We start from the raw sequence: 25,746 nt of genomic DNA, 5'->3' as shown, positions 1-25,746 counted from the left end.
CCAGTATTTTACTTGCTATATTGTATTTACTTTGCCATCATGGCCTTTTTTTGCCTTTACCTCCCTTCTCACCTCATTTGCTCACATTGTATATAGACTTGTTTATACTGCATTATTGACTGTATGTTTGTTTTTACTCCATGTGTAACTCTGTGTCGTTTTATCTGTCGAACTGCTTTGCTTTATCTTGGCCAGGTCGCAATTGTAAATGAGAACTTGTTCTCAACTTGCCTACCTGGTTAAATAAAGGTAAAATAAATAAAATAAAATATCGTTGTCTCTGATTGGGGATCCTATTTAGGTTGCCATTTCCCATTTTGGTTTTGTGGGTTATTGTCTATGTGTAGTTGCATGTCAGCACTTGTGTTATATAGCTTCATGGTTGTTTTGTTACTTTGTTAAATGTTCTTTGTTTATTAATAGAAGAATGTATTCTTATCACGCTGCGCCTTGGTCTCCTCGTTATGACGAACATGACAGAATAACCCACCAAAAAAGGACCAAGCAGCGTGAAAGGGAGGAACAGCGCTTTGTGGAAAAATTGACCTGGGATGAAATACTGGACGGTAAAGGATCATGGATGTGGGAGGAGATTTTGGCAGGAGAGGATCGCCTACCATGGAGGCAGGTGGAAACAGCGCAGGAGGAACGGCGAAGTAAGAGAGGACAGCAACGATGTCGGGGAGGTAGGCCACAGAAACCCGAAGAAAAATTTGGGGGTCTGAGATTGTCGAAGAGTTATTGGAGGAGAGTGAAGAGAGAGAACTGTTGGTTTGGCATAGTATGCACGGCATTCACCCTGAGGAGCGTGTTAGCTGTCTGATGCCACCTGTGTCAGTTCCTCGTACTCATCCTGAAACATGTGTTAAAGTTTCGGAAACAATTGATGCCGGCTATACACACCAGGTCTCCAGTGTACTTTCACAACCCGGTGTCCTGTTCCTACTCCTCGCACTCTTCCTCAAGTGCGCCTCCAGAGTTCAGTACATCCTGTTCCTCCTCCCCACACTCGCCCTGAGGTGCATGTCCCCAGCCCGGTACCACCAGTGCCGGCACCACGCCTAGAGTGCGCTTCTGCAATCCAGAGCGTCCGGCGACAGTACCCAGTACCGTAAAAACAAACTATGTTTCCCCTTTTCATCTGTGAATTAATTGTTGGAGTAGAGCACATACGATTTGGTATGAATCAACATGGGTAAAAATTCTACAAAGACCCAGCAAAAAAAAGGGACATGCATTTCAGGTAAAATAACAAACCTATGTTTATCTCCAAGGACAAATTAGCTAAAAATCCATGAATGTTTTGTGTGTGTTTCAACCTGTCCCCAAATGAATATAGTTGGTTTTGGTATTTTAACCTGCGTGCCATGGAAAGCATCTGGTAGGGATAGACAAAATCAACATGCAGATGCACACATGGAGCCGCAATGGTCAGCATGTTATTAGCATAAAATAAATATGCTATAGGCTATGCAGAGCCGTGGCCAGGTCCAGTCAGGCCTATCAGCTGTAGTTACATAAACCCGAGACCTGATGACAATCAAACAGGACCCGACCCAAGGGAAAAGTTTGTATTTTGGACCTGCTCAGGTCCTGGTTCGGGTCTTGGGTGACCCATGAAGACCTCTAATACATACACACTGGGCACACACACACTCATCTTGTGTTGCTCTCTGGTAGATCCGTAACACAGGGGAGTCAAAATGGAAACATGAAATCAACCACACACACTCATGAAAACATCCCTTTAGGACAAACACACACTTGACACCTTCCTACTGTGATCTTTCTACTACAGCTGTTGTCTGATAACACCTCTAAAACATACATCACAAGATCTCTATGCTTTCATCTGTGTTATACAACTATTAATTAGATTGCTGAACATGTCAGGACAGACCTAATCTCTTGTTTAGTCTCTTCACAGCCTTTCCTTCAAACCCCGGGCTCACACCTTGGACAGTCATTCAGTTCTTTATTATTGTGTGTGTAGGTTAGATGTGTGTCCTTCCCTCCTCCAGGACAGGTCTTAGCAGAGCTACCATATCTTCACGCTTCAACACACACACATACACTATACACTAACATACACCCACTTGAGGAGAGTTGAGAAACACCTTTAGTACCACTGTCATTGTCAGATAACATATTCGCTCCCTAGAATCCAAGGGGGCATTACAGTAGGCTACATGAATGGGCAAGTAACATCTCTGGTGAAACTGATTCAAGACTGGACCAAGACATGTGTTGCCTTGGCTACTGCATAGGTACGGCATCTAAAAACACATTCTGGACGTAACCAATGAATGGCGGGAGCCTGTAGAGCACGAGCGTACACACGGCGGTACAGTGAGGTCGTGTGTGGAACAACAGCACATCTAGGTGAATCGTGACAGAGATAAGAGGTAACTCGACGGTAAAGAATAACCAAAACACACACACGGAAGGGACATTTTTCTGTCGATACTCACGCTTTTCTTCCTTAGGTGCAGTCCATGTTTCAACAGTCCGGGTAAATCCCGGATCTTCTGCCTTAGCTGAGTCTGGTCTCGAGCCCCGGTGTTTCGGTTATTCCACCGCCAGCCGCCGACCATACCATCTTCTCCACCGGACTCAGAGTCCTCCATGTCTGTCTGTCTTTTTCTCTTCTACTCCTGCTCCTCTCACACACAGACACACCAGCTACGGCTCATTGTCGCCTCTCTTATTCACACACACACCGACCTACACCTGTTCTGCAACAGACGAACCGCGCGCGTTAACGACCTACAGAGTATCCGCTGCAGCACGCAACGCTGCTCCACCCGAATGTCCTCCTCCCTTGTACTATCAATGTGTTATGTGTGTGTGCAGGGGAGGGGGACTTGCAGGTGCAGAAGAACATCATTGCATAATGTCCATCTGTCAGACGTAGAGGAGTCGTAGCACCTTGCTAAACATTCAATACATTTTCGACTTAACATATCCCCGTTTTTAAAAATCCGAATTAGATAAATCTTGATAATATTAACACATTTAGGCTGCGTTTTTATGTTGACAAATGAGGGCCTGTGTATAAATGTTGTATTAAAGAGTTGTAAATTCTGTCTTTTCTGTTGCATTTAGAAACAAAATGGTGGAAAGGACGAACTGGAGGCGACGTCATCGCCTCACCTGCGGCTCAAATTTCGATAGGTAAACAAAGGGCCATTAGGCTACACCATCAGGGTGTAAGTGTGTGAGAGCTATTAAATCTACTCTAAACCTACATCACACACACACACACACATACATACACACACAGGTCTGAGTGAATGGACTGAAGTCAATACAATAGGCCAGTAGATGTGTGTTGTATAACTGAGATGTTGTGTGTTATCCTGATAAGAGTCTTAATCTCACATAATTGGCCATTTTCAGCCACTCTGATTACACACACGCACAGCCCTTTTCTAGTTTATGTAAGTGTATTTGAGTGTTTCACCCTACATACTCTCTGTGTCTCAACGTTGTCCCAGTGCACTCTGGGTAGTGGCTAGTTTGGATTTCACTACAATTGTGCACAACAAGTGCACAAATGCTGCATTCCAATTCTCCACACTTCTCCGAAAGCATGCACTTGCACACTCCCATCGTGGATTTAAAACCATTGGATTGGTCTAAGTATTGACTGGAAGGAGTTTCCACCATTGATAAATCCATGACGGAGTGTACACGTGTACACTTTGAGAGAAGGGTAGAGAATCAGGATTTAGCCTACGTAAGGCTATGGTCAGACCAGCGAGGTCAGGGGTTAGGGGTCAGTTAGGCCCATACTCTCTCAGACCAGAGAGATTTTGCGTTTAGGTGTTGTATGTGGTATTATGGCTTGGTCTGTATGTACTGTACAGAGAGCGTGGGGAGACTGGGAGAAGAGGGAGAGAGACTAGAGGAGGAGGGGTGAGAGAAAGAGCGAGAACAGGAGTAAACCTATTTTCCATCATAGAGCTCTTCAAACAAACTTGATTAAATATTGAGAAGTGCATGTGGCTACTGGGGCGTGGATACAATTCACTTCCAACTGAACACTGGAGAAAAATGAGTGGAGAGGAGGAAAAAGGAGAAGGAGAGGACAGAAGAAGGAATGGAGAGCAGTGGGGAGGAAGAGAGAAGAGAGCAGGGGAAAGGAGAGGTTAGAGCAGTGGAGAGTAGAAGAGAGCAGTGGAGAGAATAGAGAGCAGGGGAAAGGAGAGGTTAGAGCAGTGGAGAGAAGAGCAGAAGAGAGCAGTGGAGAGAAGAGCAGAAGAGAGCAGTGGAGAGAAGAGCAGAAGAGAGCAGTGGCGAGAAGAAGAGCAGAAGAGAGCAGTGGAGAGAAGAGCAGAAGAGAGCAGTGGAGAGAAGAAGAGCAGAAGAGAGCAGTGGAGAGAAGAAGAGCAGAAGAGAGCAGTGGCGAGAAGAAGAGCAGAAGAGAGCAGTGGGGAGAAGAGAGAGCAGTGGAGAGGATAAGAAAGAGCAGTGGAGAGGAGAGGACGAAAGAGCAGTGGAGAGGAGGAAAAAGGAGAAGGAGAGGACAGAAGAAGGAATGGAGAGCAGTGGGGAGGAAGAGAGAAGAGAGCAGGGGAAAGGAGAGGTTAGAGCAGTGGAGAGGAGAAGAGAGCAGTGGAGAGAATAGAGAGCAGGGGAAAGGAGAGGTTAGAGCAGTGGAGAGAAGAGCAGAAGAGAGCAGTGGAGAGAAGAGCAGAAGAGAGCAGTGGAGAGAAGAGCAGAAGAGCGCAGTGGAGAGAAGAAGAGCAGAAGAGAGCAGTGGCGAGAAGAAGAGCAGAAGAGAGCAGTGGGGAGAAGAGAGAGCAGTGGAGAGGATAAGAGAGAGCAGTGGAGAGGAGAGGAAGAAAGAGCAGTGGAGAGGATAAGAGAGAGCAGTGGAGAGGAAGAAAGAGCAGTGGAGAGGAGACGAGAGAGCAGTGGAGAGGAGAAGAGAGAGCAGTGGAGAGGAGAAGAGAGAGCAGTGGAGAGGAGAAGAGAGCAGTGGAGAGGAGAAGAGAAAGCAGTGGAGAGGAGAAGAGAAAGCAGTGGAGAGGAAGAAACAGCAGTGGAGAGGAGGCGATATAGCAGTGGAGAGGATAAGAGAAAGCAGTGGAGAGGAGGCGATAGAGCAGTGGAGAGGAGAAGAGAGCAGTGGAGAGAAGAGAGAGCAGTGGAGAGGAGAAGAGAGCAGTGGAGAGGAGAAGAGAGCAGTGGAGAGGAAGAGAGAGCAGTGGAGAGGAGAAGAGAGAGCAGTGGAGAGGAGAAGAGAGAGCAGTGGAGAGGAGAAGAGAGAGCAGTGGAGAGGAGAAGAGAGCAGTGGAGAGGAGAAGAGAAAGCAGTGGAGAGGAGAAGAGAAAGCAGTGGAGAGGAGAAGAGAAAGCAGTGGAGAAGAGAAAGCAGTGGAGAAGAGAAGAGAAAGCAGTGGAGAAGAGAAAGCAGTGGAGAAGAGAAGAGAAAGCAGTGGAGAAGAGAAAGCAGTGGAGAGGAGAAGAGAGAGCAGTGGAGAGGAGAAGAGAGAGCAGTGGAGAGAAGAGAGAGCAGTGACGAGGAGAAGAGAAAGCAGTGGAGAGGAGAAGAGAAAGCAGTGGAGAGGAGAAGAGAAGAGAGAGCAATGGGGAGGAGAAGAGAGCAATGGGGAGGAGAAGAGAAAACAGTGGAGAGGAGAAGAGAGAGCAATGGAGAGGAGAAGAGAGCAGTGGAGAGGAGAAGAGAACAGTGGAGAGGAGAAGAGAAAACAGTGGAGAGGAGAAGAGAGAGCAGTGGAGAGGAGAAGAGAGAGCAGTGGAGAGGAGAAGAGAGAGCAATGGAGAAGAGAGGATAGAGCAGCGGAGAGGAGAGGATAGAGCAGCGGAGAGGAGAGGATAGAGCAGTGGGGAGGAGAAAAGAGAGCAGTGAGGAGGAGAAGAGCCTTAAGCTTCTGATGGAACACATGAAGATTCTAAAAATGGAACAGACTGAGATGTTGACCCATTCTAGAAGACACACTATAAACCATTATCTATTAACCATAAATATTTTCCTCATTGTTCCACACACACACACACACACACACACACACACACACACACACACACACACACACACACACACACACACACACACACACACACACACACACACACACACACACACACACACACATCAAAGTTTATTGGTCACATACACAGTTTAGCAGATGTTAAAGCATGTGCAGCCAAATGCTTGTGTTACTATCTCCACACACACACCATCCTCTCAGGTCTTGGGCTCAGTTCTGCTGTGGTGGGTGCAGAGCTGCAGTCTATCTCTTTGACCAGTAGATGTCCCTGCTCGACTGTAGAGGTTGAGGCCATGTATGGTTATCATTTATTTCGGTGAAATGCTTCATTGCCCTCTAGCGATCACTACTGGAAGACACTTATGTCACCAAATAGTGCAGCAGTGGTATGCATCCAGACAGACCTTTGATGTGTCTGTAACTAGTAGCGTCTCAGAGTAGGAGTGCTGATCTAGGATCAGGTCCCCTCGGTCAATGCAATTGTATTTATTGTGATCTAACAGGCAAAACTGATCCTAGATCACTCCTACTGAGACGCTTCATGAATACAAGCACTGTGATCTAGCATGACATCCCTCCTACAGTATCTGTCGCTTCCCTATTAAACCATTCTTTCTCTGCATATCTCAATTTCGCCATCTCTCCTACGTTCACAGCAACTCCCTCTGATTAACTCTAGTTATTATAAACGACTATGGTTTTCCTCTCCTAACTTTTACCCAGTCACACTCACCCTCTACTTACTGAAACAGTGTACTACTAATATTGTATTACAACTAGTCCACCACTAACTACTCTTACTCCTAGTCTACTACTAACTAGTCCTAGTCTACCACTAACTACTCCTAGTAGGGACTATGGGAAATGCCTAGGGAAGTGTTAATTGCATAGGGGCTGTTTCTGGATAAGGGCCTACATCTCCCCTCTGTAGACACAGTCAGTGTTCAACTACTTAGCACAGAATCTCTGAGTTGAGTTTTTACACAGAGTCATGAATTGGAAGAGCAATACAATCGGGGGCAGAGAGGGGGAAAAACATATTCTGAGAAAGAGACACTGTATAAATCAAAGAGGATTTCATTAAGTGATTACGCAAGCTTCTTGACACAAGCCTAGTAGTTCTGTGGAATCGGAGCCCGTCACAGACTGCCAGAGTTTTCCGAGAATACGTAAATAGAGAGAAAAAAACGGAGAATAGAGAGTTTGCAAGAGCATGAGAGGACAGGAAATAATGTAGATAAGGAAAGTGCAACTGGCTGACTAAGTTTATCAGAATATGCAGTTATAAATACAATAGCAACTTATGTTGTAACTTATATCCCCACCATTACACACATACTTTGATCTAGCAAAATTAGGGCCTTAAGTGTTCAGCTCTTCAGGAGAAGTAGACACTAACACTACAATTTAATACAAACAAAACTAACCACAGGAATGCTTTAATAACATAACAAACCTGAGCTAATAGTGTTACATTAGTGTGGATATGAATGTGTCCTCGTAATAGGGTCGGTGTCAATTCCATTTAAATTCCAGTCAGTTTGGCGTACTTTCTGAATTGACTGGAACTGTGAAATCTAACCAGGGCAGATCCTAATAGTGAATTGTTGCTTTGAGAATGACACTTGAAACTGCAACCCAGCCGATTCCCAGGAAAGAATTCTTCAAACATTTAGCCTGACTAAGTCTCAGCCTGAGAGAGAAGACGTCAGGGAAGTCCAATCGTTCCCTCAAACACTGACAAATTGACATCATAGACACTGGACCTTGGACTTTCAATTGCCATGTGCATGGACATTTGTTATAGGACATCATGTTTAGGACAACCAGTGTGTGTATGTCAAAAGCAGAATACTAGAATCACACAGCAAACCGCCACAGATGCAGGCCAAAGCACAATCAAAGATTCCATATAAATTCAGCTTTTAAAACTATAGGCCAAATACAAGCACCGTGGCAAACTAACACAGCAGTTGATTCACTCACAGAGCGGTGGCCAATGTTCGTTCGGCTCTACCTGAGCAGGGTTCATTAGGCTCTATACTACCTGCCCTGAGCCTGCCTGCTGTTCTGTACCTTGTCACACCACCCTGGATTACTGACCTCTGCCTGCCCTGAGCCTGCATGCTGTTCTGTACCTTTTGGACTCTGCTCTGGATTACTGACCTCTGCCTGCCCTGAGCCTGCCTGCTGTTCTGTACCTTGTCACACCACCCTGGATTACTGACCTCTGCCTGCCCTGAGCCTGCATGCTGTTCTGTACCTTGTCACACCACCCTGGATTACTGACCTCTGCCTGCCCTGAGCCTGCATGCTGTTCTGTACCTTTTGGACTCTGCTCTGGATTACTGACCTCTGCCTGCCCTGAGCCTGCATGCTGTTCTGTACCTTTTGGACTCTGCTCTGGATTACTGACCTCTGCTTGCCGTGTTGTTTGCCTGCCACCCTGTTTTTACAATAAACTTTTGTTACGTTGAAATAGTCTGCATCTAGGTCTTCTCATGAGCCTTGACAGTACGAACTGGCCATGACGGACGTAGCAGACTCGGACCAGCTCCGCAATGCCGTGTGAGTGGACCAAGTACTTTGAGGTTGCTCTAAAGCGAAAAGGTGGAATAAACGAGTCGGGATCAGGTTTTCTTACATTGAACAAAGTTCTCTATTGAGGTATTTCTTTCTTCCCAAACAATCCCACACAATCAAGGATTGGAAAACACAAATCTTCTTCACAGGAACAAGGAACACAAGGTGAGTAACTTTTAACTATAACATAAATTACGGGTGTGTCACCGCCTTAAATATCCGTTTGAGGAGAGCTCCCTTTGGGTGGTGGTGCGGATCCGTGGTTGCCATTCCCAAGAGGTAGTTTGTCCTCTTCTCCCTTCCATCCGGTAAGTCCTTTCCTTTGGAGAAGCAATCATTCTTTTTTTTATCCCTTCTCCCCCACTGCCGGTTCCCTCCTCTCTCTTGTAGGAGGAAGAGAATATGTAATTAGTGCCGTCAGCTGTGCTTAATTGCCTCTGATCACCTTGACTCACATGCCAGGCTGGGCTACAATCCGTGGGACCAGCCTGCCCCCTGGTGGTCCTTCCACAGCCGTCTCCTTGCAAGGAGACACCATTGGAAGGCACGAGGAGTTGCTTCGTGGTCTTACGGAAGGGTTCCAGACCTTGATCGAACGCCATGACCAGGTGTTGAACACATTGCTAGAGCAATTCCGCGGGTTGTCTGTCAGGCAGCCTACCACAACGGTAACCCGGCTGTTAGCAGCGGGGCCACCCCGGTTTCCCGGAAACCCTGCTTACCTCCCCCGGAACGCTTCACTGGAGAGTTGGGAACCTGTCGGCGTTTCTCACGCACCGTTCTCTCATCATCGAGCTGCAGCCCTCCTCCTTCCCCTCGGTCTGCTCGAAGATAGCGTACCTCATCACGCTGATGTCCGGGAGGGCTCTCACGTAGGCTACGGCCGTGTGGGAACAACAGTCAGCCGTATGCTTCAGTCTGTAGGAGTTTGTGGCGCAGGTGAAGGTTTTTGATTCTCCATTGTCCGGGAGAGAGGCTGCCCGGAAGTTACTCCAGCTTCGGTAAGACTCCCACAGTGTGGCAGACTATGCAGTGGATTTCCGCCTGTTGGCAGCTCAGAGTGCCTGGAACCCGGAATCGCTGTTCGACACGTTCCTGCACGGATTATCGGAGGAAGTGAAGGACGAGCTAGCAGCCCAGGAACTACCGAAGGATCTTGACTCGCTCATTGCCTTGACCATCCGGATCGATGGGCGGCTACGGTAACGTAGGAAGGAGAGGAGGTCCAATTCCACTCACCCACCCAAGGATTCCACCTTGCCTCCAAGGCTTCCCGGAAGTCCCTGATGTCTCCGTGGCCAAGAGGACCCGAGGCTACCCGAGTTTCCCCAAGAGTCTCCGAAGTCTGCCAGTTCTCCTCTTCCCGAGCCATTGCAACTAGGCAGAGCTAGGCTGTCCCCAGCTGAACGTCTACACCGGATTCACACAAAGAGTTGCCTGTGTTGAGGGACTACTGGTAATTTTGTGTCCTCCTGTCCACTAAAGACCAGGCTCACCGGTAGGGACGAGTACTCTGGTGGGCCATACAGAGAACATTTCCTCTCCCCTTACTCGCACCCCTTTCCATGCCATCCTGCTGTGGGGGAACCAGTTGAAATCTCTCTGGGTACTCATCAACTCTGTGGCCGATGTGAGTTTTTTGGACCCTACCCTGGCGTCCGAGCTGGGTATCCCCACTCAGCCCCTCTCCATTCCCATGGACGTTAGAGCGCTGGACGGACGCTCTATAGGTCGGGTCACCCACAATACCACTCCCATCACCCTACGAGTGTCAGGGAACCACAGCGAGGCTATCATATTTATGCTAATTAAGTCTCCTCAGGTTCCCGTGGTATAGGGATTCTCTTGGCTCCAGCGACACAATACCCTCATAGATTGGACTGCTGGTGCCATCATGGATTGGAGCCCATTCTGCAACACCCATTGTCTGAAGTCAGCACAGCTGACGTTTTCCTGTGGCCTCAGAAGTTTCCCCGGATCTCGCCACCATTCCCGCGGAGTACCAGGAGGTTTCCAGGAAGTGTTCAGTGAGGCCCGGGCCACTTCTCTTCCTCTGCACTGATCCTATGACTTCGTGATTGACCTTCTCCCAGGCACCACACCGCCCAGGGGACGACTGTACTCTCTGTCGTGTCCGGAGACCAAGGCTATGGAGACCTACATTGAGGACTCCCTAGCTGCAGGGTGTATCCGTCCTTCTCCCTCCCCCGATGGCGCAGGGTTCTTCTTTGTGGAGAAGGACAAAACCCTGCGCCCATGCATCAACTACCGGGGCCTCAATGATATCATCACCTCGGCCTTCGAGCCGCTCCAGGGACCCACCGTTTTCACCAAGTTGGACCTGCGGTACGCCTACCACCTGCTGCGGATACAGGAAGGGGACAAGTGGAAGACTGCCTTCAACACGGCCAGTGGTCACTGCGAATACTTGGCCATGCCACTTGGCATTACCAACGCCCAAGCTGTGTTCCAGGCCCTGGTTAATGACGTTCTCCGCAACATGTTGAACCGGTTTGTCTTCATGTACCTCGACGACATCCTCATTTTCTCCCACTCAGCCCAAGAACACGTTCTCCACGTCTTCCAGCGCCTCCTGGAGAACCAGCTTTTTGTGAAAGCGAAGAAATGCGAATTCCATCCCCTTCCTTGGTTACATCATTGCTGCAGGGAATGTACAGATGTATCCCGGGACGGTGAGAGCGGCCCCAGCCTACGTCCAGAGTGCAGCTGCAACGTTTCCTGGGATTTGTCAACTTATATTGCCTCTTTATCCGGGGTTACAGCACCCTGGATTCCTCCCTGTCTACTCTCACCTCTCCCAAGGTTCCGTTCACATGGTCCCCTGCTGCTGACTGGGCGTTCTGGAACCTCAAGCACCGCTTCACCACTGCTCCCATATTGGTTCATCCTGACCCGTCCCGTCAATTCGTGATGGAGGTCGATGCTTCGGATGTCGGAGTGGGGGTTGTCCTATCCCAGTGTTCTGCCCTGGACCTCAAGTTACATCCCTGTGCCATCTCCCATCGCCTCAACACCAAGGAGAGGAATTACGATGTGGGAAATCGTGAGCTTCTTGTGGTGAAGATGGCATTGGAGGAGTGGAGTCACTGGTTGGAGGGGCGGAACATCCATTCATTGTGTGGCCGGATCACAAGAACCTGAAATATCTCCGCACCGCCAAGCATCTCAATTCCAGGCAAGCTAGGTGGGCCCTTCTTTTCACCCGGTTTAACCTCTCCCTCTCCTACTGACTGGGATCAAAGAATATCAAGCCGGATACGCTGTTATGCCGCTATAACTCCACTGCTACACCCTCGGACCCTAAGACCATCCTTCCCACCTCGTGCCTGGCAACGGCACTCAGCTGGGGAATAAGGAAGCAGGTCTGTGAGGCACAGCGTTCCCAGCCGAACCCCGGGGGGGGCCAGATAAATGGATGTTTGTTCCTGACGCTGTCCCCCCCTCGGTCCTGGAGTGGGCCCACTCCTCCAGGCTTACCTTCCACCCGGGCTCCCGACGGACCCTGGCCTTTGTGCGGCAATGCTTTTGGTGGCCTAACATGGTTCCGAATGTCTCTGAGTTTGTCGCCGCCTGCACAATCTGTGCACAAAGCAAGACTCCTCTGCAAGCTCCGGCTGGTCTCCTTCAACCACTGCCTGTCCCTCACAGTCCCTGGACTTCTATCCCCCCGTCTGATGGCAACACCACCATCCTGACTGTAGTGGATCGGTTTTCCAAAGCCGCCCATTTCTTCCTTTCCCCAAGCTACCCTCTGCCAAAGAGACAGACCAGCTCATGGTGCAGCACGTCTTGCGGATCCATGGACTCACGGTGGACATGGTCTCCAACCGGGGTCCTCAGTTCTTATCCCTGTTCTGGAAGGCGTTCTGCACACTCATTGGGTCGTCGACCAGCCTGTCCACCGGGCTCCACCCTCAGTCCAACGGCCAGTTGGAGTGAGACAATCAAGACCTGGAGACGACTCTTCACTGCCTTGTCTCCGACAACCCCACCACCTGGAGCCAGCAACTCATGTGGGTTGAATACGCCCGCAACACCCTCCCCTGCTCTGCCACCGGGCTCTCGCCTTTCGAGCATTCCTTGGGTTATCAGCCCCCGCTCTTCCCGGATCAAGAGGAAGACGTCGGCATATCTTCTGCCCAGATGTTTGTCCACCGCTGTCGCCATACCTGGAAGAGAGCCCGGTCGGCTCTTCTCAAGACTACCTCCAGGTATCGGCAACAAGCGGACTGCCATCCGACCCTGGCTTTGTGTTTGGCTGTCCACTCAAGATCTGCCCCTCTGGGTGGAGTCCCTCAAACTTTTCCCCCGTTTTATCAGCCCTTTCCCCATATCCAAGATCATTAGCCCCCCTGCTGTTCATCTTCTGTTGCCCCGTACCCTCCGTATACATCCCACTTTTCATGTCTAGAATTAAACCTATGTCCCACAGCCCACAGTTTCCTGTTTCCAGGCACACCCCTCTCCCCCGTCTCATCAAGGCCACTCCTGAATGTTCGACCGCGGGGCAGGGGATTCCAGTACCTGGAGGGTTATGGCCTGGAAGAGAGGTGCTGGGTCCCCGCTAGGGACATCCTGGACCCAGGCCTCATCGCTGAGTTCCAACGCCGGTACCCGGGGCAACCAGGTCTGCACCCAGGTAGGATGCCAGGTGTCGCCCCTAGAGGGGGGGTACTGTCACACCCTGATCTGTTTCACCTGTCTTTGTGCTTGTTTCCACCCCCCTCCAGGTGTCGCCCATCTTCCCCATTATCCCCAGTGTATTTATACCTGTGTTCTCTGTTGCCAGTTCGTTTTGTTTCATCAAGCCTAACCAGCGTTTTCCCCGTGCTTCTGTCTTTCTCTAGTTCTTGTTTTCCCGGTTTTGACCATTCTGCCTGCACTGACCCTGAGACTGTCTGCCGTTCTGTACCTTGTGACACTGCCCTGGATTACTGACCTCTGCCTGCCCTGACCCTGAGCCTGTCTGCCGTTCTGTACCTTTCGGGCTCTGCTCTGGATTACTGACCTCTGCCTGCCCTTGACCTGTCTTTTGCCTGCCCCCATTTTTGTAATAAACTTTTGTTACTTCGAAACTGTCTGCATCTGGGTCTTCTCTTGAGCCTTGACAACTAGAGAATGTACAGTGCATTCGGAAAGTATTCAAACCCCATCACTTTTTCCACATTTAGTTACGTTACAGCCTTCTTCTAAAATAGATTACATAGTTTTTTCCCCTCATCCATCTACACACAATACCCCATAATGACAAAACAAAAACAGATTTACATATCACATGCATTCCGACCCTTTACTCAGTACTTTGTTTAAGCACCTTTGGCCGTGTCACGATCGTTATATAAATAAATGGACCAAGGCGCAGCGTGAGTAGAGTTCCACATTTTTATTAAAGTGAAATTTCCCAAAACAACAAAGAATTAACGAATGTGCAAATACGTAGCGCACATAGGCACTATACAAAATCAATATCCCACATTGCAGGTGGGAAAAGGAACACTAAGTATGATCTGCAATTAGAGGCAATGATTATCAGCTGCCTCCGATTGGGAACCATACACACACCAACTGGGGTTGTCACTGCTCTTTTTTCTTCTTTGCTTCGCGAGCATCCAGGGTTGATTCGTTGGGATTCAACATGCCCCGTTCACGTGAACAGTACACGCAACTGCTTTAAAAAGTAACAGAGGCAGTAAAACTGTATGGATCACCCCCCCACGGTTCGGCACCCATGTGAACCGCCGATCAATTGCAAAGTTTAACCATCAGAGTGTGAAATACAGTTTTACTGCCGCTGTTACTTTTTAAAGTAATAATTCCCTAACTCTCGATGCAGTGAAAAGATAAAGACAAGACAGATAGATGCGTGCTGTGTTCTACTCTGACGCCTGAAGGTTGATTTGATTTTTTGTTAAGCAGTTGCGTGTACTGTTCACGTGAACGGGGCATGTTGAATCCCAACGAATCAACCCTGGATGCTCGCGAAGCAAAGAAGAAAAAAGAGCAGTGACAGCCACGGCTAGCGGAGAAGCTGAAGAACTGGAAAAGCCTCTCGCTTCATTCAAGTCTCATGTATGGGGCATTTTGGCTTCCCTGTCAAATATGATGACGGAAGAAGGGTGGTGGACAACACCATTAGGGTGTGTAGGCATTGTGCCACAAGAAAGCGGTATGATATTGGCCACACATTTAAAGCGTAACGTGGGGGTTGATCCTTACGGATCACGGATCAACTACACCACTAGTCCTTACGGATCCTTACGGATCACGGATCAACTGCACCACTAGTCTGAATACTTATGTAAATGTGATATTTCCATTTTTTATTCGTAAATTTCGTAAAACCTGTTTTTACTATCTCATTATGGGACATTGTGTGTAGATTGATGGGGACAATGTTTTATTTAATACATTTTAGAATAAAACTGTAACGTAACAAAATGTGGAAAAGGTGAAAGGGTCTGAATACTTTCCAAATGCACTGTATTAATGTATTTTGAAAAGAAGGACACTTAGAGGGGTTTTCTGGGAATTTTCTTAGTGAAGTGAAACTGCCCCATGATGCTCTCACTACTAGTCTTGTTGCGCCCTGATGACAGCACAAAATAGCCCTATTAGATTATGAATAATTTGTGGGGCTGGGGTGCAGCCCCATATTACAAGACAACGGACACACCTTTATTCCTCTCTCCTCACCTCTCCTCTCTTTGTCTTGTCTCTTCCCTATCCTCACATCTCTTCTACCTCTCATTGAGTTGCATAAATATACAGAATACAAGAATGAACGGTTTGATTAAACACATGCATTGAGAGAACTACCCCAACCCTGCATTCTAGATTATTAGGCTTGATACCTGTCTGAGTGTTCCATGATGCAGAGTAGAGACCTGGTGACATGTGTAACGTTACAGGTTATATGATGACAGAGTAATATCTCTCCATTAGAGACTTCCTGTAGTAATATTTTTGTAAGTTCTGTCCCAAATGGCACCCTATTCCCTTGTGCACTACTTTTGACCAGAGCCCTAGATAGTGCACTACTTTTGACCAAAGTCCTAGCCCTGGTCAAAACTAGTGCACTATGTAGGAGTAGAGTGTCATTAGGGACTAAGACAATATCTCTGACTGATAATGATGGAGTGATGATATAAAAGGAGAGGGGAGGGGTGAGGGGAAGGAGATGAGGAAACACTTGCAATGTGTAAGAATATAAATGCTTGCGCATGTAGCATCAGTCAGACAAACAAGTAGCCTACCAACTTCAGCATCACTCAAGAGTCACTGGACACAGCACCGACAAAACAATTAACTGGGACATGACTTCTACACACTGTAAGTCGGACGTCACACTATTCTACCGTTCTACCTGGTCAAATAAACTGGGTTGTGTTTTGTATTTTATCACTAACTCCTCTCTTGCTCTCCTCGTTCATTCAGACCTCTCACTCCTCTCGGTGCTCGTGGTGATGGTAGTTAACGGGAGTCCAGTGCCCAGCGCGCCTGGTTGGACCTCTGGAGAGGAGCTCGGGGTCGAATCGTTCTCCGGTGAACCGGGCGCGCCGCCGATATGGGAGAACGTGATCAAGGTGATCAAGCTGCTCGTTCAGGAAGTGATCAACTTCCGAGACCAACAGGTGAGTTGTTTTACATGTACTTTGTATTATATTGTAAATGGCTCTTCAAATGTTATAATTGAAAACAAAAATACTAACTTTGAAAATAAAACCAATTAAACCAATCTGAAAAGTCTAACTTTTATTCCTCCTTGTGTTGTAGTTTGTGGAGGAGTTTCAGAAGCCAGTGGAAGAGATGTCATCATTCATACAGTACCAGGTCCCTTCCATCCCCACACACCTCTCCAAGACCCCCTGCTCCACCTCAAACTACAACAAGGTATAGATAAAGTTGAATGAATGGCTAAGACCTGTGTCTGGAATTAAGTCCAAATCATGAAGCCAAGCTATTCCTTTTGTGATCTAAATGAAAAATCCTAGAAATGAAACCTTGAGGCAGCATCATGCAGACATCTTTACTGGCTGACATTTTGAGTCTGGTTTCTCTCCTTGTTTCTTCCTTCTAGATGAATCTAGGGAGTACTTTTTTATTTTTATTAATTGAAAGTGAAAGTATTTGTTGTCCACTCCTATAGGAGGCATGTCTGCAGAAGATCAGTCATGGTCTGCAGGTGTACCATGTTCTTCTCCAGCACGTTAAGGCTGAATACCCACAATCCACCCTGCTCCCCTCTGTCATGCACCAGACTACTGTCTTGATAGGCCTGTTCAAAGACAAGGTATGTAATAGTTATATTATGTTATAGTACTACTTAAATACAATCATTATACTACTTCATTATACTACTTAAAGGTGCAATCTGCAGTTGAAACAATAACAAACCTCACCGCCACTGTTTTGGTAAAGAGCTGAGGGATGGGCCTGGACAAATGTAACTATCAAATTCATAGACAGAGCTATGGATGCAAGGACTGACCATCCATGATATCAAAATTAAATGTAATTTTTTATTTATTTTTTATTTTACAAACATTGGAGTAAGAAATGACTACATATAATGTATTTATAGGTCCTAAAATGGATGAAGCAACTGTAGATTGCCCCTTTAAATACCCCTTTCTTTAGAAAGTTGACTTTCATTGTGGGCAGATTTTCCCAGACTTGCTTTAGTTCCACCAGATACCTAGGATTTAGCAAAATCTTGTGGCACACAGATGACCTAATGTATCATCTCTTTCTCTAGATGAAGGCTGCTGAGGTAGTAGAGGACCTGTCTGCCAGTGAGAGGGAGCGTGTTCTGGGTGAGGTGTCTACAGGGATAGAGTGGGAGAGGAAGACCAGCGTTCACGCCATCCTTAGGGAACTACGTCACTTCCTGGTCGACACCAAGACAGCCCTCCGCGCATGGAGAAGAGGGGCAAAGGCTGCCAGTAACCATGACATCACTATGGTGGGCGGAGGTGTGTTAGATCAGGCTTGGAGTAAAAACCTGCACTGATGTCTTATTCTCTGAATCAGCTGTTTATTTTTATTTATTGAATGTAATACTTGACTGAACTTCAAAACACAGTTATTTATATATTTATTCATGTATTTATGGTTGAGATGAAAAATGTATTGAATTTATTTAATCTGATTAATTTATTTGATCTCGAGCAGCTTTGTGTCTCTTGTACCCAACTTTCGAGAAACTTGTTATAAAAATACATATTTATATATTTTTTATAGCAAATAGTGTTATTTATTTTCACACAAATGGACTCAATGTATTTTTCTAATTATGACATGTTGATGGATTTCAAGCACAGACTTAAATTTATCTCTAAATGCCTTTACAGTACATTAGTGACTACATTGATTGTGACTACTACTAGTTTGATCGTTGTAGCCTTCAATTGTCCAATTAACAACCAACCATATTAGCAAACTTATTTAATTTCAAACTTGACATTTCTCTAGTATAGGCTACTTATCGCAATGAACGATATCAGCAAAATGCCTGCGATAAGTGATCAGTATGGTCGGTGTCGATAATTGTCAGTTCATCGTCCCAGCTCTAACTGTGACAAATGTTTTGGATATAAAAAGGAATCATAAATGGTATCTGAGAGAAGAGAGAAATGTGTTGCTCATATGTTGTTCACCAAACATTGTTTCAACAAGATGGTTATTTTCACAACATGTGGTCATCACAAAAACAAAAAAAAATCCACTTGTCGGAAGGTGTCATTCTGTCAGCAAGACGCATACATTAATTCAGGCGACAAGAATGTGTTGACTCAATGACAATCGCCAAATGTCACTACACTTTTTGGTATTTTTTATCAGATGCTTTTTTCCATTAATCAAACGGCACGAGTGCATGGAATTATTTGAGTGGACGAACATTTGTTTGACAGTAGCTAGGTTTCCATCCAACTGGAGAGATTTCGTTTTCTCACCAGTGGTGTTTTTCACTTAAGTTCTCATATACTGAATAAAAATCTAAAGTTCAATGTGTTTCCATCGCATTTTCAACTCTACCGATAGTTTTGTCACAAACACTGTTGCGTTAAATAGCAAATGTGCATACTCTGGTCTGGTGTCATGCGCTCTAGCCAAAAGCTCGCAGATACAGTGCGGGTAGGCTAGTCTACATGAGAAATTGATTAAATTAATTAGGGGGGGGGGGGGGGGGGGGGGGGGGGAGACTATCTACACACAATACCCCATAATGACAGAAAATACAGGTTTTTAGATTTTTTTCAAAATGTTGTATTTATTTATGCAGTATATCAAATTTACAGAAGTATTCAGACCCTTTACTCGGTACTTTGTTGAAGCACCTTTGGCAGCGATTACAGCCTTGAGACTTCTTGCATTGACGCTTTGCTTGTTTGATGGTTTGCAACATTATGTACAAAATAAGTTACAAAAAAAAGTTACAAACAAAAACAAACCAAATAGCACAACTGGTTACGCCATGTAAAACGTCAGCCAACTTAACATTCCCTGTATCAGATGGCCAAACCAAAAACAGACAGACACACACAGAGATGGACAGACACACACAGAGATGGACCGACAGACACAGCGCACCTTAGGATGTTGGGCTCCGGCATACCAGGATCCCCCCCTCGTGCGAAACCTGTACATCAAAAACAAAAGAGAGCAGAGATGAAGAAAAGCAAATCGTTGTAGAAACATTAATTGCACTCCCGAGCGTCGTTAAACATCTAGAATCTTCTGGAAATTAACTGATTAGGACAGCCAATCTTCTGGTTAGAAGCGATAGGACAGCCACCCGCTGCTTCTGACTGTTCAGGGTTGGGTAAATTGTAGGTGTTAGAGACTAAACACGTTGGGGTCAGTTCTAATTTAAGTCAGTCAATTCAGGAAGTAAACTGAAATTCCAATTCAATAACTGAAAAAATTGGCTTCTCAATAAACCCGAAATTGAGAAAATATTATTCAAATGTTTTTCTATTAGTTCATTTCAAAATTCCAATCACTTCCTGCATTGATCGACTTCAATTCAAACTGACCCCAACCCTGGTGTTGAGTCTCCAACACCTACTATTGGACCTGAGAGAGGGGGAGGGGAATAGAAAATAGCAGCAATGCTCTATGAATTAACTCATAAGTCACATTTCTGTTTCTGCAACACTTCATTCACTCATGCTAGAACATTGCATCAACGTCCTCATTCCTGACACATGTAGACATTCTGGGATACCCCATCACTTTCTCTGAAGATAGTTAGCGTATATGTGTGTGTGTACTGTGTAGCCATGCCAGCTTGTGGCACTCAGGGTTTCCCCAGTGTAATTATCTCCCTCCCAGAGAAGCTGTAACTATTTCCTTCCTACCCTGGAGCTAAATGTAACTACTGATCAGGTACCGAAACTGGCAGGGTCCTCCGTGGCCTACCCTGGGCTAGCATTAACATTAGCCCAGCCTGTAGCAGGTTGATGACAATAGCAATCTGCACTGGTCTATGAATACAGGTCATGATGCACGCACACACTAACCCTCAGTTAGCACATAGAGGGAAACACACTTGGAAAGTAGGGACGCAGTTAGAGGGAGAGGGTTGGAAAGTGAGAAGGCAGTAGGAGAGGTTGAAGAAGGAAAGAAGTAGAGAGAGGTGTTGCTGGACAGAAGGCAGAAAGTCGGGCTCACAGTCTCACGAGGTAGCCCTGCTTGTGATTTAAAAATCCGTCTCACCCTCGACCCAAGAAGGTATTTCCTATTGGGTTAACGAGTGAACATTTTGTTTTCTCCCCTAGCACTACACCACTGATTCAAATAAGGGTAAACCCATTTTAATTCAATCACCAAACCTTCCATACCCATTGAAGAAGCACTCATAAAGTGACTTTGGACTTGAATGCCAAAACATTAAGAATGATGGAAGCCACTGTGTTCTTGGGGACCTTCAATGCTACAGAATTATTTTGGAACCCTCCCCCAGATCTGTGCCTCAACACAATCATGTCTCGGAGCTCTACGGACAATTCCTTCCACCTCATGGTTTTTGCTCTGACATGCAGTCAACTGTGGGACCTTAAATAGACAGGCGTGTGCCTTTCCAAATCATGTCCAATCAATTGAATTTACCACAGGTGTTCTCCAATCTAGTTGTTGACACATCTAAAGGACTATCAATGGAAACAGGATGTACCTGAGCTCAAATTTCAAGTCTCATGGCTAAGGGTTTGAAATTAAAAAAATAAATAAAAATAATTACATTTGCAAACATTTTAAAAAACCTGTTTTCGCTTTGTCATTATGGGGTAGTGTGTGTAGCTTGATGAGGGAAAGAAATGATTTAATACATTTTAGAACAAGGCTGTAACTTAACAAAATGTGAAAAACGTCAAGGGGTCTGAATACTTTCCGAATGTACTGTAAGTTATTTCATCTGTAGCCTAATAAAAATGCACATTTTCCCAAGTCGTAGTTGGAGGACCACACACCATAACATCCCGTGACTTCGATATGGGTTATCATATAAATATTTGCGCATAAAGGCGTTTCCACCACCATTTCTCACAAAATTAATTTTACAGACACAAAACGATCACACTTTGTCTAGCGTATTTTGCTTTGTCGACATTTGGAAAGTTGACCGACAAATGTTCTGTTTCCATAAGGCCAGTCATGACATTTTTTACCCGACATGTACTTTACCCCCATAAAGGTTGGATGGAAACATGGATAATTAATAACGCCATGACTGGTTGTGCTAATGAGAAATTAAAAAGATAAATGTTCGTTTTTTTACCGTTTAACAGATGGCTTTGGGCTACTATTAGGCCCATAAAAATGTATTGGTTCCATGAAAAAAATAGAATGTCACGGTATAAATCGAAAATCAAACCAAACAAACAGTAATCTTCTCTCAAAAGGTGATTTATAGACAAACTCAGGTCCATTTTCAACCAACAGGCAGACATTTTATACAGGATGATTTAAGGTAAATAGACAAACACAGATCCATGACCAAATGAAAAGACTAGGTTTTACATGTTTCCAAACTGACAGGAAACAAAATGAGAGAAAAATGGTCCGTCACCAAGCAGTAAAGGTGCAGTTTCAGAATAAGATGTCCATCCCGCCATTTGGTGTTTCAGAGTGAGAGGGAATTCAGCGCTTCAAGTCTCCGACCCAAACGTGAAGTGACAAAGAAAGTTCCAACCAGCCTAAAATATGGGCCATATAGAAATTGTTGAGGGAAAGATGGCATCCACTTCCGTGGTGACAGCTTGGAGTCACATGACCATTGTGGGAGGAGGTGATTGGGTGGGTCAGGGTTGTCCTCAGCCCCACAGCAGACTGGAAGAGAGAAAACAAGGTCATAGGTTACATTTGTCTTAATGGCATGGCCAGAGATGGTAGAGAAAGCAAGACACCCCACTCCCTCATCTAGGGGGTGCCACAGGGTGAGACATCTCACTGGCAATTTTTTTCTGGCCGGGACAGGTGGGCACAATAAGTAGAGCAGAGCCAGATATTACTGAGGAACCATGAGATCAGGCAGGAAAAGCATGCTCACATGTGAGTAGAAACACCCACAGACAGGAACCATGACCATTTCTTTCAATGGAAAACAGCCTGAGTAAACAATCTTATTTATGGTATTGCTACCTATTCCCTATATAAATGCACTACTTTGACCAGAACCATTGGCACACTATTCCTTATGTATTTAACTACTTTGACCAGCGTCATGACACCGTATTCAAATCAAACTTTGTCACACGCCGAATACAAGTGTAGACCTTACGGTGAAATGCTTACATACAACCCCTTAACCAACAGTGCAGTTCAAGAAGAGTTAAGAACACATTTACCAAATAAACTAAAGTAAAATAACACAAAGTAGAACAATAACGAGGCGGGTTTCCCTTTGTAGTCCGTAATAGTTTTCAAGTCCTGCCACATCCGACGAGTGTCGGAGCCGGTGTAATAGGATTCAATCTTAATCGTGCATTGACGCTTTGCTTGTTTGATGGTTTGCAACATTATGTACAAAATAAGTTACAAAAAAAAGTTACAAACAAAAACAAACCAAATAGCACAACTGGTTACGCCATGTAAAACGTCAGCCAACTTAACATTCCCTGTATCAGATGGCCAAACCAAAAACAGACAGACACACACAGAGATGGACAGACACACACAGAGATGGACCGACAGACACAGCGCACCTTAGGATGTTGGGCTCCGGCATACCAGGATCCCCCCCTCGTGCGAAACCTGTACATCAAAAACAAAAGAGAGCAGAGATGAAGAAAAGCAAATCGTTGTAGAAACATTAATTGCACTCCCGAGCGTCGTTAAACATCTAGAATCTTCTGGAAATTAACTGATTAGGACAGCCAATCTTCTGGTTAGAAGCGATAGGACAGCCACCCGCTGCTTCTGACTGTTCAGGGTTGGGTAAATTGTAGGTGTTAGAGACTAAACACGTTGGGGTCAGTTCTAATTTAAGTCAGTCAATTCAGGAAGTAAACTGAAATTCCAATTCAATAACTGAAAAAATTGGCTTCTCAATAAACCCGAAATTGAGAAAATATTATTCAAATGTTTTTCTATTAGTTCATTTCAAAATTCCAATCACTTCCTGCATTGATCGACTTCAATTCAAACTGACCCCAACCCTGGTGTTGAGTCTCCAACACCTACTATTGGACCTGAGAGAGGGGGAGGGGAATAGAAAATAGCAGCAATGCTCTATGAATTAACTCATAAGTCACATTTCTGTTTCTGCAACACTTCATTCACTCATGCTAGAACATTGCATCAACGTCCTCATTCCTGACACATGTAGACATTCTGGGATACCCCATCACTTTCTCTGAAGATAGTTAGCGTATATGTGTGTGTGTACTGTGTAGCCATGCCAGCTTGTGGCACTCAGGGTTTCCCCAGTGTAATTATCTCCCTCCCAGAGAAGCTGTAACTATTTCCTTCCTACCCTGGAGCTAAAACCTAACTACTGATCAGGTACCGAAACTGGCAGGGTCCTCCGTGGCCTACCCTGGGCTAGCATTAACATTAGCCCAGCCTGTAGCAGGTTGATGACAATAGCAATCTGCACTGGTCTATGAATACAGGTCATGATGCACGCACACACTAACCCTCAGTTAGCACATAGAGGGAAACACACTTGGAAAGTAGGGACGCAGTTAGAGGGAGAGGGTTGGAAAGTGAGAAGGCAGTAGGAGAGGTTGAAGAAGGAAAGAAGTAGAGAGAGGTGTTGCTGGACAGAAGGCAGAAAGTCGGGCTCACAGTCTCACGAGGTAGCCCTGCTTGTGATTTAAAAATCCGTCTCACCCTCGACCCAAGAAGGTATTTCCTATTGGGTTAACGAGTGAACATTTTGTTTTCTCCCCTAGCACTACACCACTGATTCAAATAAGGGTAAACCCATTTTAATTCAATCACCAAACCTTCCATACCCATTGAAGAAGCACTCATAAAGTGACTTTGGACTTGAATGCCAAAACATTTGAGAGATAAAGGGGCTGAAAGTTGACCCATTTTGCATACCCCACCATACCATAAGAGATCCATGTCATCACTGGAAAAGATAGATGGTTGTCAACGCATTTTATAGGTTTTGGGGGAAAAAAAGCATATTTTGTTATATAAAATTGACCTTTTCTCCTTTGACATTCAACATCGATTCATTTAAAAGGTCACTGGTGTACCAGCTAAATTGCAGTGGTCTGAAGGTATGTCAATTCTATGAAGTCTATTTTATGATTGAAATGACACCTACCCTGTATTCAAGAGCATGTTGTGTCTCAACTGGCACAACACAAAAACTTCAAATGATGTGAACTAGGGTCTAAGAAACAATATGCTGATATGAAAAAAATATGAGTTTACACGTTTTTACATTATTGACGTAAAAGGTTTAAAAATGCCTATAATAAAATAGCTTGACAACACTAAGCTTTTAAATGATATCAAACGCAACCGTTTATATTTTCGAGTGATGAAGACAGATTTCTCATGGTATGGTGGGGTATGAGGGGTTTGAGCCCCTTTTCATCTCCTGAATGTTTTGCCCTTCACGTCCACCTCTTCAATGGGCAAACGTATCGAAAGCTGTTTAAATCTAAAGGGATGCGGTCAAAAAGTTATTGAATTCCAATAGATTTCCCCATAGTCAACTCAAAGTTTCGATTACTTTATCAGCTCTGTAGTGCTAGGGCAAAAGTTTGGGAAACGCTGGGCTTATGCTTAAGACTTTGGTTTCTCCCGTGGGAGATCTCACCCGAGAAACACGCAAAGCCGCACAAACACACCGACCAACAGCAGGAGTCCCAAACGTGCGTTTTGCCTAATTTTAGTTAGCTAGCTTCCCTTGACAGCTGGGGTGTTCCTGCGGTAGCTAATTCAGGAAATGTCTCACTGGCTTCGTTTCTCCATTCACACCACTGGCTATGATCACCGACCACTGTGAGCTAGCTGTGGTTTAGCTGTTACATGACAGAGTCCCCGTGTCACACTATGGCCACAAATCTCCATATATTTTCGGACGTTGTTTAGCTAACCGAAATTGGGGAAAACATAGAGCTGATTATGCAATTCCAAATGCATGCAGTGGTCGCGTTACACAAACGAGGTTCCCCTAACTTGAATTTGTTAATCATAAACAAATCTCAACCTTGCAACATACTACAACAGTACAAATACTGTCACTTGGACATATCCCCCTACCCGAACTGCTATCACTCTAAACTAACCGACTTGCCACATACTGACCAAGGTAGAGCACCGTGGGGATGAAACCCCAGCGGATGACGAACTGTCCGGCCTGAAACACCGTCTGCAGCCGCTGCTTGGTCTCTTTGCTGAGCTTCGCCATGGTAGCTAGTTGGTTCACTGGTTCTGGTTCTGAAGGACGTGAAAAAGAGGAAGCCGACGCATTGCCGTAAAGCGTGGCAGGTGGTTTGGATTTTTTGCGATAGTTGGTTCAATCAGAAATATGACGAGCGCCAATTTGTGGACGCAATAGGAAATGTTAATCTGCGCCTACAGTAGCAACATTACGCCTAAAATGGTCATAAATACATACATACACAGATGGTTGCATACTTTCACTCAGATGTTTT

General features: G+C 45.6%; 3 protein-coding genes and 1 long non-coding RNA gene across 4 annotated transcripts in view; 2 read left to right on the top strand and 2 right to left on the bottom strand.

Annotated features, from left to right (window-relative positions):
* The window catches only part of rapgef5a (Rap guanine nucleotide exchange factor (GEF) 5a), a 70,939-nt gene extending 67,938 nt beyond the window's left edge, over positions 1 to 3,001 (bottom strand). The window contains exon 1 of the mRNA XM_031793183.1: positions 2,472 to 3,001. Within this exon, the coding sequence (XP_031649043.1) occupies positions 2,472 to 2,627 (156 nt within the window). The 5' untranslated portion in view covers positions 2,628 to 3,001. The remainder of the gene's footprint in view (positions 1 to 2,471) is intronic.
* On the top strand, positions 2,027 to 13,568 carry LOC116354335 (uncharacterized). The gene is made up of 4 exons (XR_004203560.1): positions 2,027 to 2,405; positions 2,487 to 2,627; positions 3,106 to 3,174; positions 13,056 to 13,568. It is a non-coding gene; the product is annotated as an uncharacterized LOC116354335 (long non-coding RNA).
* Positions 13,569 to 15,141: 1,573 nt separating this feature from the next.
* il6 (interleukin 6 (interferon, beta 2)) lies at positions 15,142 to 18,600 on the top strand. Its single transcript, XM_020507339.2, is given in 6 exon segments — positions 15,142 to 15,952; positions 16,058 to 16,254; positions 16,397 to 16,513; positions 16,770 to 16,913; positions 17,379 to 17,532; positions 17,535 to 18,600. Coding segments are annotated over 6 exon segments (663 nt in total). The 5' UTR covers positions 15,142 to 15,936; the 3' UTR covers positions 17,570 to 18,600.
* Positions 18,601 to 21,511: 2,911 nt separating this feature from the next.
* Positions 21,512 to 25,593, bottom strand: tomm7 (translocase of outer mitochondrial membrane 7 homolog (yeast)). The gene is made up of 3 exons (XM_020505190.2): positions 25,397 to 25,593; positions 22,828 to 22,876; positions 21,512 to 21,952 (listed from the first exon to the last, which is right to left on the bottom strand). Exons 1-3 carry the CDS (start codon positions 25,497 to 25,499, stop codon positions 21,937 to 21,939), a joined length of 168 nt encoding a protein of 55 aa, XP_020360779.1. The 5' UTR covers positions 25,500 to 25,593; the 3' UTR covers positions 21,512 to 21,936.
* Between the last annotated feature and the right edge of the window lie 153 nt (positions 25,594 to 25,746).

Source organism: Oncorhynchus kisutch, linkage group LG17 (genome assembly GCF_002021735.2).
Source record: "Oncorhynchus kisutch isolate 150728-3 linkage group LG17, Okis_V2, whole genome shotgun sequence".
NCBI classification, from domain to species: Eukaryota; Metazoa; Chordata; class Actinopteri; order Salmoniformes; family Salmonidae; genus Oncorhynchus; species Oncorhynchus kisutch.
The sequence above is the reverse complement of the archived record's forward strand: the minus strand, read 5'-3'. Positions and strand labels throughout refer to the sequence as shown.

Bases quoted from the DNA above. Each gene is read 5' to 3' on its own strand.
- tomm7 (XM_020505190.2), bottom strand. From the start codon at position 25,499: ATGGCGAAGCTCAGCAAAGAGACCAAGCAGCGGCTGCAGACGGTGTTT. The intron at 22,877-25,396 runs GTCAGTATGTGG...TTTGATGTACAG, and splicing joins CCCCACGGTGCTCTACCTTG to GTTTCGCACGAGGGGGGGAT.